General features: G+C 39.3%; 1 protein-coding gene across 1 annotated transcript; it reads right to left on the reverse strand.

The window, feature by feature from the left end:
• Positions 1 to 598: 598 nt before the first annotated feature.
• On the reverse strand, positions 599 to 13,178 carry gtf2a2 (general transcription factor IIA, 2). Its single transcript, XM_039772949.1, has 4 exons — positions 12,915 to 13,178; positions 5,402 to 5,506; positions 2,063 to 2,189; positions 599 to 1,111 (listed from the first exon to the last, which is right to left on the reverse strand). Exons 1-4 carry the CDS (start codon positions 12,984 to 12,986, stop codon positions 1,086 to 1,088), a joined length of 330 nt encoding a protein of 109 aa, XP_039628883.1. The 5' UTR covers positions 12,987 to 13,178; the 3' UTR covers positions 599 to 1,085.
• Positions 13,179 to 17,566: the final 4,388 nt, after the last annotated feature.

Genomic DNA, 17,566 nt, shown 5'->3' on the forward strand with positions numbered 1-17,566 from the left:
TGCACATCCGGGTGTGGATAAAAGGGGCCACCTCCCTTCATTTGAGGCTGGAGTCGGGTGGAAGAAGAACAAAGCAAGAGGAGCGAGAGTGGAGGCGGTCCGAAGAAAGGCAAGAGTGAGAGAGGCCTGGACTTTGGGGTTTGTGTGCACTGACTTTTGACTTTGTATATAGTGTAAATAAACGTGTGGTGGTGGAAAACAACATGTCTGCCTGTCTGTGTCCGGGTTCCGTTCACATCCCATATTATGTTTCAGTACATAAAACACAAGACATCGGACAGATGAGCTGCTCTTCTATTTGAGAAGCTCAAAACGTGCATTGGACTTTCAGCTGAATGCTCATTGGCTGCCAACTCTCGCACGTAAACAGCCCACCCCTCTGACCAAAGAGAAAACCAAACCTGTTTGATTCTGTCCTAGCCAGTGGCAGACTAGCTGGTCTCAGTCTTCACGGGGAGCACACTGCCAACTGGCTCCGACCGGCTAAGAGTATGCAAATGAAGGCTACGACTGAAAATGGCTGGGAAATCATCTAATGTGACACGGCCTTAACCTGCATATCTTTGGAGAAGACAGAAGTTAAGAATTACATTAAATACACTGGAGAATGAAGGCAATTTATTGCAATAATTCGTCTTATTCTACAATGACTTGTGATAAATACTGCCTTTCATTACACTTTTCATGTGACATTATTTTACACAACTGCAGAGGTCGCTTTGATACACAAAGTAGAAGTAGGCTGAACTGAACAAACACTTTCCTTTGAACAGAAACATTTATAAAGCCAATATTTTAAATAAAAGTTTATTAAACAAATTTAACATAAGGAAAAAAGTGAGCTTGAAATACAAAATCTCTCATTTAAAAAAAAAAAAATACATACATTGTTCATTTCACTTGAACACCTCCAGCACGTCTGTGCTTTGAGATCCATTATACTGTTGTTGAAGGCTTTTAAATCAGATAATTCACTGCAATAAATATAAATATAGTCCAACTTGAATTTTCTGAAGCATGTCTCTGGCTTGGCAGGGCAACTTCATTTTTAGTATTAATTACTACATAGATGCAGCTACATGATTTCACTCGGTTGTATTTGAACCAGTATCTGAGGAGAAAGAAAAAAAAAATGAAGAATGATTTTAATACACAGGTCAAGCTGGGGAGCATGCACTGGTACAGCGTATTGACACAGCCACTACAAGACGAAACTGCTCGAGATCCCGGTTGGCAACCCCTCCCAGGCAGACACACAGTCCAGTCCCACCCTTCCGGAAATGACCTTTTATCTGCCTCAGCCAGGTGTTACGCGAGCAACCCCTTGGCCTGGTCCAGTCACTCGGGTCCCCAATAATGAGGATCTTATAAGCTGGATCACCCTCGGGGAAACACGCCACATGGCCGTATAGTGCCGTAACTGACGCGCCCTCACAATGTAGGTAATGTGCATCATTTGGGTCTCCATGAGCAACACAAAGTCAAACCAGCGGTACCCAAGGATTGTCCAGGGAGACACAGTACCTAAGGAGTCCAGTCTTCGTCTCAGATTACTGGATAGCGTCCATGTCTCACAACCATATACCAAAACAGGAAGCACCAGGACTCTAAAGACTTGGACCATATCGGGAGCACCACACACCTCTTTCTAGCGACCTCATGACACCCCGACCTCCCAATCCATCTACTGACTTCATTGGAATAGTCACCAGAGACATGAATGTCGGTGCCGAGGTAAGTAAATCTCTCGACAAGGTCGACACTCTCTCCGCAGATTTTTCTGTGTATTTTAATACAGAGAGCTTGTTTTTGTTTTAATATTGTTCTGTTTCATAACAGGTTACCATAATTGAACTCAGACCATGAAACCTGTTTAGGATGTGACATTTTTCTTTGTAAATACAAGGATCGGAATTTCCAACAATGCACACACACACACACACACACACACACACACACACACACACACACAACACATAAGGCAATGCATATTTTCAGCAAACATAAAATACAACAGCCAACAATAAAAAGCAGGAGATGAAATCATAGTGATCATACTTACTTTTTCCATCACAAGCAACGATTTTTACTTTATCAACCTTTACTAGATCAGTAACTTCTCTGAATTCAACGTCATTTAACACAAACGTCCAGACATTATCACAGAATCTGTAGGTGTTGAGGGAACCCTAGGAAACAGAAAAGGGTAAAAGTTACTGGTGTTTAGTGTGGTTTAGGATTAGAAATGTTAATTGGATCTCTGAAGTATGAGATGGACTGAATCTCTGATTAAAACAGATTTTTTAAATCCATCCTGAAAATTATGCTTGATTGTCATTGCATAAAACTTCCCCTGTAATGTATACATTTGGAACAAAAAAAAAAAAAAAACACGCACAACAATTAAAAACATACTATGGACTACAAAGTTTGGGTTGCTGCCGGAAGAGGTGTGGGCGAGTCCAATTAGGGGGTGCCAACATTGTAGTCCATGTGTAGATGTCAATGCCCGGGTGCAGTGACGGGGCACTGTGCGGAAAAGAATTGGTGCCATTTTTTGGAGGAGACATAAAATTGAGGTCCTGACTATCTGTGGTCATCTTTCGAAAAAGAATATGGTGTCCCCTGACAAAACTGACAAGTATGACTTTGCCCATTCTGGTCCCTAATCATCCCTCGTCTCTAATTGGCTGTCTCTTAATCCTTTACCACCTAGTAGCCAATGTCTGGTGAGCATAAGCATACTGCTGCATTAATGGCTGCCATTTTTGGTGGCTAAAGTGCCTCCCCCTCTGTCTATGTAAAGCACTTTGAGTTGGTTAGAAAAGCGCTATGTAAATGTAATTAATGTTATTAGTGAACAAAACTCATTGTTTGAAATGGCCGCATCTTTTACTATATTTGAATGAAACACTTAGCTTGAACATGCAGACAGAGTGTTCTTAGCATTTTATTCCAAGTTTAAAGTTTAAGTTTATTTAGGGGAAAACAGCTCAAACAAAGTAACACATTTTTATGATCACATCGCATTCATGTCTATTTTCCCACCAAATATCTCTTTGATGCTCTCATCTCGGGGCAGCCACCACCTTTTAAGGGACAGGGAACACTGGCAACATCTGCCTCCAGGATCCTATGAGATAAATGTTGACACACTGCCTTTTCTATTCAAGGATGACAATGTGAGACATGCTTATAACATTCCCAGTTTCACAACAAGATAATGCAAACTTTTGCTACCTACTAATATCAAGATAATAAATCAGAAGTTCATTATTTTAAATTAAACAAACAATGTCACATAATTAACTAATTTCTTTAATCAAAATGCATAATTATACACAAACAACTGTGTACTTCATCATAGGAGACTGAATTAATGCCACTTTGGGATCAGACGCGATCATTTCTGCTGTTTCTGAATAAATATATTTTACTAGGCTGACCCGCCTTTTAAAGCGACCGACTTTTAAGTTGACCACTTCTTAAGGCAATTCAATATGTAGATCAATTTGATATTTTATACAAACTCATTAATTTGGTTATATTGCATTTGAGCGGTATTACTTTAATACTCGTATTTTGTTATTTTTGTGATGAAATTTAAATTTTTTTTCTATATTGAGGTCGCCCTTTTGAGCCCCCCTGATATTTACTACGCGGTGAGGCATTTGTACTCCATCAACATTAATTATTTCCAGAGATATAATTTTGTCTATTTTTCCAGCACATCGCGCACAAAAGCAAGGGAATGATGGGAGCACCAGAACTCTGCTCACATCATGTCGCTTCGTACCGCAAGCTGCAAGTAGTAAGTCTGTGATAAGCGGAATACCGCTACGCTTTCCACTCACGGGACGGAAGGACAATCCCGACTGCTTTTATATAGTAAGAAAGAAGAAGAAGATATCGCACAGTCTGGAGTAGAAAATCATCTTTTACCTGGAAAAATGAAACTACAAATCCCATTGTGCATTGCAAAATAAATGGGGCGTGTGTGAAACTCCGCACCTCATAGCACACACGGGACGGAAGGACAATCCCAACCGCTTTTATATAGAAGGATTAAAGCACCGGTTTATGTCTTACCTTCACTACAGAGCTTTCTTGTTCCTGCTCAATAAAATGTAGGCCTTTTTTAGTAGCATTGGCTCCTGTTTATTGTATATGTTTAGTATGCTTGTAACACATGAACTGCCTGTGCTCTTCTACGGTTATAAAGTGGAAAAACTAGCAGTTTTTTTTTACAGATAAATGTTGCTTCTGCCTTCAAGGAAAAATACACCTAGTCCAATTAAACAGCACACACTGCCAAAAGTACCAATACCTGGTTTAAATGACCATGGCATCACTCTGCTTGATTGGCCAGCAAACTCACCTGACCTAAACCTCATAGAAAATCTACGGAGTATTTGTCAAGACGAAGATGAGAGACACCAGACCCAACAATGCAGCTGACGAGCTGAAGGCCGCTATCCAAGCATCCTGGGTTTCCATAACACCTCACCAGAGCCACATTCGGATAGCCTCCACACCACGCTGCAGTAATTCATGCAAAAGGAGCCCTGACCAAGTATTGAGTGCATACATGGACATACTTTTCAGTAGGCCAACATTTCTGTATTAAAAATCATTTTTTTTTTATTGGCCTTGTGTAATATTCCAATTTCCTGAGATAATGAATTTTGAGTTTTCATTACCTGTAGGCCATAATCAGCAAAGTGAAAAGAAATAAATGCTTGAAATATATCACTCTGTGTGTAATGCCATCCATCCATCCATCCGTTATCCAACCCGCTATATCCTAACTACAGGGTCACGGGGGTCTGCTAGAGCCAATCTCAGCCAACATAGGGCGCAAGGCAGGAAACAAACCCTGGGCAGGACACCAGCCCACCACAGGGCTAACACACACACACCAAGCACACACAAGGGACAATTTAGGATTGCCAATGCACCAAATCTGCATGTCTTTGGACTGGGGGAGGAATCCCACACAGACACAGGGAAAACAGGCAAACTCCACACAGGGAGGACCTGAGGAGCGAATCTGTGTGTAATGAATCTATATAATATAGGAGTTTCACTTTTTGAATTGAATTACTGAAATAAATTAACTTTTCTATGATATTCTAATTTATTGAGATGCACCTGTTGATTGATAGACAGACAGACAACAGAATTGTACTTGTAGGCTAAGCTACTTTGGACCACAGTGTCAGGTAAATAAAGGTTTTATTATTATTATTTAATTCATCTTTAATGATGACTACTTAACATTTTTATTATAAGAAATCAATATTTTTCAATTACAGATAATGGAACTGATTAATCACAAGGATAATACAATAATTAACTTTATTTATATAATCTTAGTGATGAGCAAATGCAGAAAACTCACCCGAAAGTTTACTCTGTTTCGAACTCTGTGTGCCAGTGCTGTATTTATTGCTTTGTCAAACTGAAGAAGAACTTGAAGGGCAAGCTGAGGGGTGATTTGCTGGGTCTAAGGAGGAGAAAGAAGAAGAAGAAGAAGAAGAAAAAACAAAACAAAAAACATACATGAACACGTAGCATAGTTTCAAGGAGAAGCAAATTTAGCCTTTATATCATTTCTTCAATTATTGCAAACCCAAAAAAATAAATCTGGGAAAAAAATGACCACACACTTCGTTATTTAATTGGCGACTCTTACATCGCTCAGTATGATTTCTGGAGTGAATGCAGCGGACTGAAGGCACATCCAGGGTTTGTTTGTGCCTTGTACCTAATACTGCTGCAGTGGGTGCCAGACCCTGAGACCCTGAAACTAAGTGGACTTTATAATTGACAAAAATCATGGGCATCACCACGTCCAAATAATTACAGTCGTATAATGTATTTCTTAGGAGGAGACACTGTCACAGTGAGGAATGGACCAAAAAAATAAATAAAATCTGACACTTCTGAGAAAACAATTTGCATTCACTTTAAATCTAAGTTTTATTACAGAAGATATGTGTAATTTTTTTTTTTCATTATATTAATCTCAATAAATGTGCCGATTAGTCAGCACCACCTTTCCAAATTTTGCTCAGTGTACTTTTAATGCCATCAACAAATGTTATTCAGATTTTTATCTGAGGTAAGCAATGGAGGTAATGAAAAAATGAAAAAGGTCAGACTTTAAATTTGTTGCATTCTTTTGCACGATGTATAAAAGTGAAAAGGGGCCTACTGATTTTTATTTCTTTTAACTAAAAGTAAAATAGCAGCAACAGAAATGTTCACAGGCTATGCTTATGACTTATTTTACACAACATACTCAAAGCACAAACATTTCAGACATGAACAAAACTATTGTTTAGACAATACAAAAAACAAAAGGAGTCAACTACAAAGCAGCAAGGATACAAAGAGCTATGTAACTTTCTTTTCACTGTTCCAGAAGGTTTTCAAGAGATGTGCCAGGCTCCATATGCCCTTCTCTTCCAGAGTGTGTGGCTCCTTTCACTCAATAGTATGAATGAGGTGAACAGTTGCATCTGGTGCTTGGTGATCTAAACCGTTTCCTTCATGCCATTTTCCAACATTTTGCCTTATACACCACATGTTTTTGGCTAATTTGTGAATTACAGATATACATGCTATACTTGTGTATCTGTTTCGTCGACTGTGAACAAACAATATTTAACATCATAAAAAAAATACCCTACACAGAAAATCAAGCAAACAAAACTACCGTATTGGTAACACATAAAATACCAAGAAAGAAATGATATTTTTCAGATAGCTGCACTCCCAATTTTAAAAAACCTCCCCACACAAATAATCCTTCCTTGCTAGCAAATACCAAAATTCCTGCACAAGTACTTGGTCACCATTCTTTACCTCAATAAATTGCAAAACAAACTGACCACATATAAGCTGAATGGCCAATCAGACATTAAGAGGGAAAATTCTCCAGTTCAAGTCTACCTTGTATTATTGTGATCAGTAATTTGAAAGAGAAAAAAAAAAATAAAAAAAATCGCCAAGTACTTGGGAACCATTTTTGCACCGATACTGAGGTCTGAGAGCTGGTATTGATATCAAAGTCAAAACTCTAGCACACGCCCAACACTACCAAGTATGCAAAAAACGAGTGGAAAACTTGCAAACATATGTGCACTTAAAAGGAAACAGAAACTGTGCAGAGGTGGCAGTACGAGTGAGTAAGCAAAACCTGTGCTTTTATCAGTTTGAGAAAGATGAACACCTGCTGTCTGATCAGTTTGAGAAGCGGAGCATCAGCAAGCACCAGTCTAAATAATTAGTAGTATATTTGTTAAGCAAAAAATATGCTTCAGTCTAAAAACGTATATATAAATGCATCATATCGATATCTAGTAAAATCATCAGATTTTTTAAATTATACCATGATAGGGAATGCTCAGTATAGCCAAAAATCCTACAGTGTAGCTTATTTCTTATAATTTTATAATGTACTAGCAAAATACCTGCGCTTTGCAGCGGAGAAGTAGTGTGTTAAAGAAGTAATGAAAACACCCACACATATATACACACATTTTATATATATATATATATATATATATATATATATATATATATATATATATATATATATTCATAGGGGTGCGAGCAACTGTTGCTGAGGGTGCCAGAATCCATCAAGGAAGAAAAATTTCTCTTACGTGCAAGTCTGCGTGTATATTATGAACTATCATATCTGTTTAAGTTCTATTTAAATTTTAAATAGAAGGAATTTTTATTTAGTCGACAGAAATATCTTTGGTAGGAATGCAAGTTAAATGTAGGCATCATTGCATAAATTTTTCCTTACCATAAAAATGTAAAGAGTAAATTTGCCTTACATTCCAACCAAAGATATTTGTGTCGACTAAATAGAACTTGAAAAGATATATTTTTTCGAATGTGATCGCGCAATTCAGATCGAGTTGACGCGCACTACAGTACATCGGGCTCACGTGCTATTGTGGTTTCGCCTGCGTGCCTCAATAAGTCATCCTCCCCTCGCTCTTACTTTTTTACCGTTCATCTAATGATTACACCGAGTATGGGTTTACCAAAACAATCATTGATGGCGAATAAAGTATCCATTATTCATAAAGCTTCAATTGGTGATCTGTCTTTCTGCGTTAACCGCATATTTTTTCATACGTCTCAAACCAAGGGGATGCGAGGGTAAAATGAATCGGGAAGCACCGATATATATGTATGTATGTATATATATATTGAAACAGTTTTACTGTGAAATAATGCAGAGTATGCGACATGTGTTTCGCCCTAATTTTGGGGTCATCAGGCATACATACTCAGTGCACCCCCTCTCGGGAATTGAACCTGGGACGTCGGCGCTAGAGGCGAAGCCTCTTCCATTGCGCCACGGTGTGTGGTTTGTCTATTTGAGAGTATGTAGATCGGGGTATATATACATATACCCGCGTATCGCAGTGGAGAAGTAGTGTGTTAAAGAAATTATGAAAAAGAAAAGGGAACATTTTAAAAATAACGTAACATGATTGTTAATATACAGTAATTGTTTTGTGAGTGTTATGAGTGTTGCTGTCATCAAGGATTTGATTATCATTATTTCTTTCAATCAGGTTCGTATTTGTAGGATGTGTTGTGTTCAAGTTACATTCCGTGTTTGTCAATCATCGTAAAGATAACAGGTTTCATTCATTGATTTGTTTCTTACTGCATCAATAAACAGCTCATCATCCTCTTTATCTGAGACCTGACACACTGCATGCACGGGTTTTTTTTTTTACACTGTCTTCCTTTAGCGGGACATTCACTTTTTCCACCGTGTGCTTTGTTTCCGCAGTAGCTGCACTTATGAATATGCTTGTATGTGTCACATGATTCATATTTTTTTCTGCCTTCTCAATTGTGTAATTCGGTTTTTGTTCAGCACTCTTTGGAACTGTTGCTTTTTGTCTGTGCAGTGCGTTAGTTCACGTGAGCCGCTCAGTGTTCATGCATCGAAGGTTCCCAGCTGTGCTGGTGCCATCTCGTGCGATGTCCATGGCTGTATTTAATGTTAGCTAAGACCCGGCACTTAAAAGTTTCTTTTGCAGTTTCACTGAGTTTTTGCCAAACACCACCCTGACCATCTCATCTTCTTCTGCACAAGCACAGTCCTCCACCCGTGAATATTTAGCAGCAGTGTTTCTATTGGATTGCCGCTGACGGACGGCCTTATATGGGCAGGCACTAAATTACGTGGCTATCGAGCAGAAGTCTATTATAGTATATGGACGAAAAAATAGGTTCCAGTTATGACCATTACGCGTAGAATTTCGAAATGAAACCTGCTTAACTTTTGTAAGTGAGCTGTAAGGAATGAGCCTACCAAATTTCAGCCTTCTACCTACACGGGAAGTTGGCGAATTAGTGATGAGTGAGTGAGTGAGTCAGTCAGTCAGTGAGGGCTTTGCCTTTTATTAGTATAGATTGAAACATTTTTAAGTACTAATGTGACATCCATTTTAATTTGGTTTGTAAAGCAAAGGTAGTCGAAATAGCTCCACGTCCAAGGGAAAAAAAAAAAATTAAAATCACTCCTTAGAACGAGAGAGAGAGAGAGAGAGAGAGAGAGAGAGAGAGAGAGAAGCGTTTACTGAATGGCAGAGAAAAATGCCAGCAAGGCAGACAAGGTGCTGAACTATGCAAATTCAAATATATGTTGAGGGGATATAGAACAATGACTTTTTTTAGGCCCAACTATCCATTACAGTGATCCCTCGCTATATCGCGCTTCGACTTTCGCGGCTTCACTCTATCGCGGATTTTAAATGTAAGCATATCTAAATATATATCACGGATTTTTCGCTGGTTTGTGGATTTCTGCGGACAATGGGTCTTTTAATTTATGGTACACGTTTCCTCAGTTTGTTTGCCCAGTTGATTTCATACAAGGGACGCTATTTGCGGATGGCTTAGAAGCTACCCAATCAGAGCACATATTACGTATTAAATAAAACTCCTCAATGATATGTGATGTGCTTCCTGAGCGGTGCTTGATTGATTGCTTTTCTCTGTCTCTCTCACTCTCTCTGACATTCTCTGCACCTGACGGAGTGGGTGTGAGCAGAGGGGCTGTTTGCACAGAGGCCGTTTGCCTAGAGGATACGGACAATACTCTAAAAATGCTGAAAGACTACCTTCACATTGCTGCCTTCTGTTGCGACTGCTTTATCGCGGTGTGCAACAGCACGTATTGATTTTTTGATTGTTTGCTTTTCTGTCACGCTCTCTCTCTCTCTCTGACATTCTCTGCTCCTGACGGTGCTCCTTTGAAGAGAAGATATGTTTGCATTCTTTTAATTGTGAGAAAGAACTGTCATCTCTGTCTTGTCATGGAGCACAGTTTAAACTTTTGACTAAAGGGTGTTATTTCATGTCTAGAGGGCTCTAATAATGTTAACAGTGTGGGAGAGTTTATAAGGGCTTAAAATATGTAAAAATAACCATACAAACATATGGTTTCTACTTTGCGGATTTTCACCTATTGCGGGGGGTTCTGGAACGCAACCCCCGCGATCAAGGAGGGATTACTGTAAATTGTTATATTTTAAAAGAAAAAAGGTTTCCTTTGCTAATATGCAACATTATTATTGTGAGAAAATATAGACAATACAGAAACCTGGTATATGGTGCTGATTTTTAATCTTTAAGGTGTTTTGAAAACGAAGAAATCTTTCATCTTCTGTAAAACTAATTACTTGATCAATTTAAGCTCACATCCCACAGCCCTACTTGGAGACTCCACATTAGAGAGTTTGATACATTACATACATTTTATCAATGTTTACACATACTTTTGTCTCAGTGTATAACACACATTATAATCCTATATTAGAACGACCAGTTCATAAATCATAGGTCAGATGAGATGCGTCTATCCATAGGGAACAGGATACAGTACAGGCCAACACCATTGATACAATAAGGTGTCACATAATTCTGAGCTATCCATCATCAAAGCGACCATTCAGTGATCTGTGGATAACATCACAGGGTATGGAAGCTCACGTGGGGAATACGGCCCAAAAGACTGAGAAAAAAGAAAAAAGCTCATCCACCTGGACATCAGCCACATTATCAACTTCTGAATGAAGACAAGCTGCCAGACAATGCTCTCTCTCTCTGTCTCCGTCTCTCCCCTCATACTTGTGCATCTGTTATGGACACTTATCAGCTTTCATGACGTGCATTCAGCAGTCACAGGTAGAGGTATCCACAAAATGAATTTTCAGAGGAAAGAAATGTCACACAATCACATTATTCCATCTCCAGACTGAAATACTTTATCTCCATTTTTTAGAAATGACTAAATTTATCATACAGTGCTAAACTGAGCAACACAATCCCAAGAGCAGTAGAGTAACATTAAAAGTAACTTGTGCATTACGAAGTCCGATTATTTTTAAAGTAACATGTGACCTAATGCAATACTTATACTGAAGTAAAAATACCTGCGTTATTATTATTATTATTCCAGCGGGTGTAAGACAAGAATGACAACCACTGGTATAGCAAACCTTTGTAGGGCTCACTGCAATCCAGTAACAGAAGCCTGTAAATAAAGCGTCAGCTTGACAAAACACAAGTACATGATCAAAGGCATTGTGCATTTTTTTTATTCATGGCGCCTGATGATGACGTTTTAACTCGCGCTGTCTTTTTTTAACAGTTTAATGACATTGGAGTGTTCTGTCAAAGTAGAACTCCAAAAGATTACTTGCTCATGTAAACGCAGATTTTTAGGAAATCATGTTTCTGCCATAACTGGGTTAATCACCTTCACCAGTTGTGCGTGTGCATGTAAACACACTAAGTTAGTGTATATTTAGTGGGGATGGGGTCATGCATGGTATATTGCTTTGCTTAACTGCACTGTGTGCTTGCTATGTATATGGATGTTAGACCAGGGGAAATTCCTAGTAATCGTGTTGCCTGGCAATAAAGTTCACGTTCTGTTAGTATTAATATTGGGGAAATTTAACAGATCGCGCAAAATACCACTACTTGTGATAGTTACATTTCTAACCTATGCTTCCAAAAGATTTCAAACTGAACTATCCCACTTTTTCAGGGCTTTACAGAATACTCAGTATAAGTATAGATATACACATTGTAAGGGACGGGTTTGTTTATTAGGTGTTAATTTGGTGTCTGTTATAATTCGCAGTCAGGTGCAAACAAACTTCCTGATGAGTGCGCTTCGCACAGAGGGGTGGCACTCCCAGCCTTGGCACGGAGCTCTTTTGGGAGAAGGGCATCAAGATGTGATGCGCAGAGCAGCCGCGCCTGGACACTCTCAAGAAGGCCGAGCGCTCGTTAACCTTATGATGTCACTCGCACGACATACGGTTGAGCCGCACAGATTCGATCCAGTCTGTTACTTTGATTGAATCTACTTGCCTGAATTGGTAAGGTGTGCTGCTGTTATTAACTGTAATCATTTTATATTGTAAATCCCGTCTTTCCTAATCACACCATGACCTTGCTCTGCTCACGAACTGACGCTTCCCGTGTGTTTTTCGTGTTCACGGAGATGATCGCCATTACAGCCTTCGTGTACGTAGCCAATACATTAAAATATCAAAACATTTAAAAAAAACTGTGCTTTTCACAATAAACTGAAAAGTATAAATAGACTACAGGCAGTGAAATCCACCTAAACAGAAGAACGACCAACAGAAAACAAGAAAGTATCCAGCAGACGGGCCGTCCCAGCTCTACATGTGCACATCTCAGTCTTCCTTTCACGCACATTAATACATCGTCATTATTTATAAGTTGAAACATTGGCTATTCATACTTCACCTCTTTAAACACACACTTTGACACACATATTTCTATTACCGGCAAAAAAAAACAACGACGACGGCGTACCCCCTTACCTGAATCAGCTCGTCCAGACTTTCTTGCAAGCTGTTGCCGAGCGTTGTATTTCTGTACAGTTGGTATGCCATTTCCAAATGCCGTGCTGCAGATTTAAATTATGATGGTTATTAATAGTTGAATACAGCAAAACGGATAATTGTAATCTAAACTTGTACTCTGTGTTGTCTCTTTGAAAACGAACCCAGTAACACAACGCCTCCGGCTACGGCAAGACGAAGAGATCAAAATGCACGTCTGCGCCGAGACGCGTTTTAAAAGCAGCGCGAAAACATCGAGTGCAATTCGAGTCTCACAAGGCTCCTATAAATAACACGCCAGCACAGTTTAGCGACGGCTCCCTTCATAAACATAATTTATATCATATGGTTTTGTAACCCGCTTAATTTGAGCAAGATCACGTTTGGCAAAGCATAATTTATATTAAAATAAAGTTTGTAAAATGTGACGTTACAATAAGAGCTATACGTTGTGGTGATTGTGCTTACATAACAAAACATGACATTCGAAAACCCGGTTAATTTGGGGTTGCATTGTGTTTTTTTTTTTTAATTATAGAGAATGATCATTGTATTATTATTTTTAGGATAGAAATGTTTTGCGTGCGATTATGGAGGCCCGGTCCACTGAACTATCTCTGATTTACCGGTAAGTCTCTAAATCTATAAATTTACCGATTCTGGCATTCCGTATACATATATAGTTGAAAATCGCGTAAAAGCGCCGAATAATATAATGTTTGTCGGTCATTCTGAGAGTATTATCCAAAAATGATATATGTTGGCGGAGAAGATGTGGACAAGAATGATCGCGTCCACGGTGTCGCCAAAAGCAAGTGTGACGTGTCAAGGGGGGACAGTCTCTGTTGCTTCGACGTATTAAGAAGTTTAATTTTCGTTTTTTTATTCTAAACATTGAACAATGTTTTTATTGCGGCATCAGACAGTTTCAGATTACTTCAGATACCATCATAGCCTACCTACTCTGCTCGTGGGGTTTTCTTTCGGTACCCCGTCTGCCCCTCCAGAAAGGTTAGGTTAGTTAGACACGATGACCTCCCGTTTACAGTAAATATGGATATCGTGTACCCTGCGATGGACTGGCACCACAACCAGGACTGCTGTTCCTGCCTTGTGCTCGATCCTGCCGATCTCCATGCCATCCACAAAACGAGAGCTGAACTGGAAGAAGCATGTTGAGAAAATAGCTGGATTCGTATATTCTTCCTCTTAGACATAGACAGCGTGTGAACTTCGCATTTTCCCCCGTGATCTCGCGGAGTCAGGAGTTAAAAAGGCTTTCCCGGGGTTTCGATTTTTTTTTTTCTGTGAACTTCGCTTTCCTGGTTGACGCCGACAAGATAAATTGGCCTGTTTAAAAGTTCTTAAGATCTGTGGAGTGTGCGTGGATGTGAAGACTGATCAGTTAGATTTCCGTCTATTTGCCATTCCAGCCGGAGCCTCTACGGATTTTCCCGACTAACTTTGAATAAACATATCATGCTCTTGTGATTTGATCAATTGACAGATTTTAAATAACGTTTTTATTTTACTGTTTCTTTTGTCTACTTTGTAGCGAACCTGCTCATTCAGGATATGCAAAGCTTAACCGACTTCTGTCGAAGATACCCACCTTTTTTTTTTTTTAACTCGCAATAAGAAAAGAAATTATTTTTTGGAAGCAAGCGTGTACCTGCTTAGCGCTTCGAAAACGGTAAACGTTCAAACTCCATCCAACAATCCATTTTCTAAGGCGCTTTTTCAGCTGAATGTCTGACTACGCGGTGCCAATCCCTGCAGCACTGGCCGCAAAGCAGGAAAGGACAGCCAGTGTAAAAAAAGAAGTAGAGACCCAATGAAAGCCAATACACCCATTAATTTCAGCCATTGCAGCACACTTCATAAAGCTGCCAAAGTAGTCACAAAGTAGCGATGTCATAGGGGAACAACTTTTGCCTCCCAAAAGAACCATTTTACATCAGAGTTTCGCATCCTTTTGGGTGTCGCGATCCATTTTTCCCCGTGTCTTCTTGACTCATCATGGTAAATAGAGCATCATCATCGGCGACCCCCTACTAGTATTATAGATAGTTGCAACCCGCGACCCCAAAGTGGTTAAGAAGCCCAGATTTACATGACAGTCCTAGGTAGAGCCTTTATTCATTATATATGTATCAGGTCCCTTAAGTAGCCATTCATAGATGGTAGCACATTTGAGAAATACCAACGGGTTCCTGATTTTAACACTCTTTCTGCATGCAACATGGCCTGAGGTCACGTTTTGTTGATGTCAGTATCCCGCTATAAGTAAACTACTACCATTAAAGATTCTTCCTTTTATCCACATATTAGGACCTTTTCAAAGTCCCAAGAACCCATTTCAATGCAAGGAAGAGCCCTGGGCAGTGTGCCCAAATCATGAGATTTAAATATCAATCAATCAATCAATCAACATTTATTTATATAGCACATATTCATACAAAAAAATGTAGCTCAAAGTGCTTTACAAAATGAATAGAGAAATAGAAGACACAATAAAAGATAAACATAAGTCAACATTAATTAACATAGAATAAGAGTAAGGTCCGATGGCCAGGGTGGACAGAAAAACAAAAAAACTCCAAAGGCTGGAGAAAAAATAAAATCTGTAGGGGTTCCAGACCAAGAGACCGCCCAGTCCCCTCTGGGCAATCTACCTAACATAAATCAAACAGTCCTCTTTGTATTTAGCGTTTTCATCGAAGGACCTGATGATGATGGTCACGTAGACTTCTGGCTTTCAGTCCATCAATGTTGGTGCATCTTGATGCTTTGAGTAGGTGGTGGTGGCGCAGGCCGCCACCACAAAGAAACCGGAAAAAGAAACAGAAGAGAGAGTAGGGGTCAGTACGGATTTTAGAGCCACCATGAGTAGTTATTATGAAGAATTGAACATACAGAGTATCAGTATTAAGTTAAAGTGAAGTTATAAAAAGGCCATGTTAAAGTAATGTGTTTTCAGCAGTGTTTTAAAGTGCTCTATTGTATTTGCCTGGCGAATTCCTATTGGCAGGCTATTTCAGATTTTGGGTGCATAACAGCAGAAGGCCGCCTCACCACTTCTTTTAAGTTTAGCTTTTGGAATTATAAGGAGACACTCATTTGAAGATCTAAGGTTACGATTTGGAATATAAGGTGTCAGGCATTCCGATATATAAGATGGAGCGAGATTATTTGAGGCTTTATAAACCATAAGCAGTATTTTAAAGTCAATCCTGAATGACACAGGCAACCAGTGTAGTGACATCAAAACTGGAGAAATGTGTTCGGATTTTCTTTTCCTAGTTAGGATTCTAGCAGCTCCATTCTGCACTCGTTGCAAATGATTTATGTCTTTTTTGGGTAGTCCTGAGAGCAGTGCGTTACAGTAATCTAGTCGACTGAAAACAAAAGCTTGAATTAATTTCTCAGCATCTTTCAATGATATAAGAGTTCTAACTTTAGCTATGTTTCTTAAGTGAAAAAATGCTGTCCTAGTGGTCTGATGAATATGCGATTTAAAATTCAGATTACAGTCAACGGTTACCCCTAAATTTTTTACTTCCGTCTTAACTTTTAATCCTAGTGCATTAAGTTTATTTCTGATAACCTCGCTGAATCCATTATTGCCAATTACCAAAATTTCAGTTTTCTCTTTATTTAGTTTGAGAAAATTACTATTCATCCATTCAGAAATACCAGTAAGACATTGTGTTAGTGAATCGAGAGAGTCGGAGTCATCAGGAGCTATTGATAAGTACAGCTGTGTGTCATCAGCATAGCTGTGGTAGTTCACGTTGTAACCTGAGATAATCTGACCTAACGGAAGCATGTAGATTGAAAATAACAGCGGACCCAGGATAGAGCCTTGTGGAACACCATATTGGATATCATGTGTCTTTGAGACTTGATTACCACAACTCACAAAGAATTACTTGAATAACAGAGAATTGCATTTATTGAATTTGATAAAGGTATTCATTCATTTCCATTTCATTTCTGGAAATTGCAGCTGAACAGCCATCGAAAGGAAAACACACACAAATGTTTTAGGATTTTGTCCAATCACGATGGCACCTGCCCTGGACTCTCTGCCATGCAGTGCCTTTACCTTCGGCAGATTGTTATCATCACCTGAAGAAACGATTCCCAACCTGAAGTTTAACATTCCTATAAACTTTTTAGTTAGTCTTCAGCCGGTGGCACATTAGATGACTTCAAGTCGGAGGGTCTGTCAAACTTGTCAACTGCAGTTGCTGATCTTGTCACCGAAAGATGCCAGATTACATGACTACTTATTGCACGGGATGACAAATTACATGACTCCATGACGACTTTTCAGCACATTCTCACATTTCCAAAATATTACAAGCTCACCGTAGTACTCTGTCGGATACTGGGCTTACGAGTGTCCTGGATAAAAACAACATTCAGGCCTTTAATGACCTCTTGGGCATCAGCAGTGTGTCTGTCTGTGGAAAGAGTGTCGACCTTCTTGAGAGGTTTACTTACTTAGGCAGGGACATTCACTCCTATGAAGTCAGTAGACGGGAAAGCATGGGTGGGTCATGATGTCACTGGAAAGGTGTGTGTGGCGCTCCCGTTATCTCTGAAAAAGGACAAAGATCCAAGCC

This window comes from Polypterus senegalus, chromosome 12 (assembly GCF_016835505.1).
Source record: "Polypterus senegalus isolate Bchr_013 chromosome 12, ASM1683550v1, whole genome shotgun sequence".
NCBI classification, from domain to species: Eukaryota; Metazoa; Chordata; class Cladistia; order Polypteriformes; family Polypteridae; genus Polypterus; species Polypterus senegalus.

What these genes read in the sequence shown, in the direction of transcription:
- gtf2a2 (XM_039772949.1), bottom strand. Translation starts at nt 12,986, where the DNA reads ATGGCATACCAACTGTACAGAAATACAACGCTCGGCAACAGCTTGCAA. An exon ending in GTCTGGACGAGCTGATTCAG is followed by an intron (nt 5,507 to 12,914) that starts GTAAGGGGGTAC and finishes TCTCCTCCTTAG; the next exon opens with ACCCAGCAAATCACCCCTCA. An exon ending in CGTTGCTTGTGATGGAAAAA is followed by an intron (nt 1,112 to 2,062) that starts GTAAGTATGATC and finishes CTTTCTCCTCAG; the next exon opens with ATACTGGTTCAAATACAACC.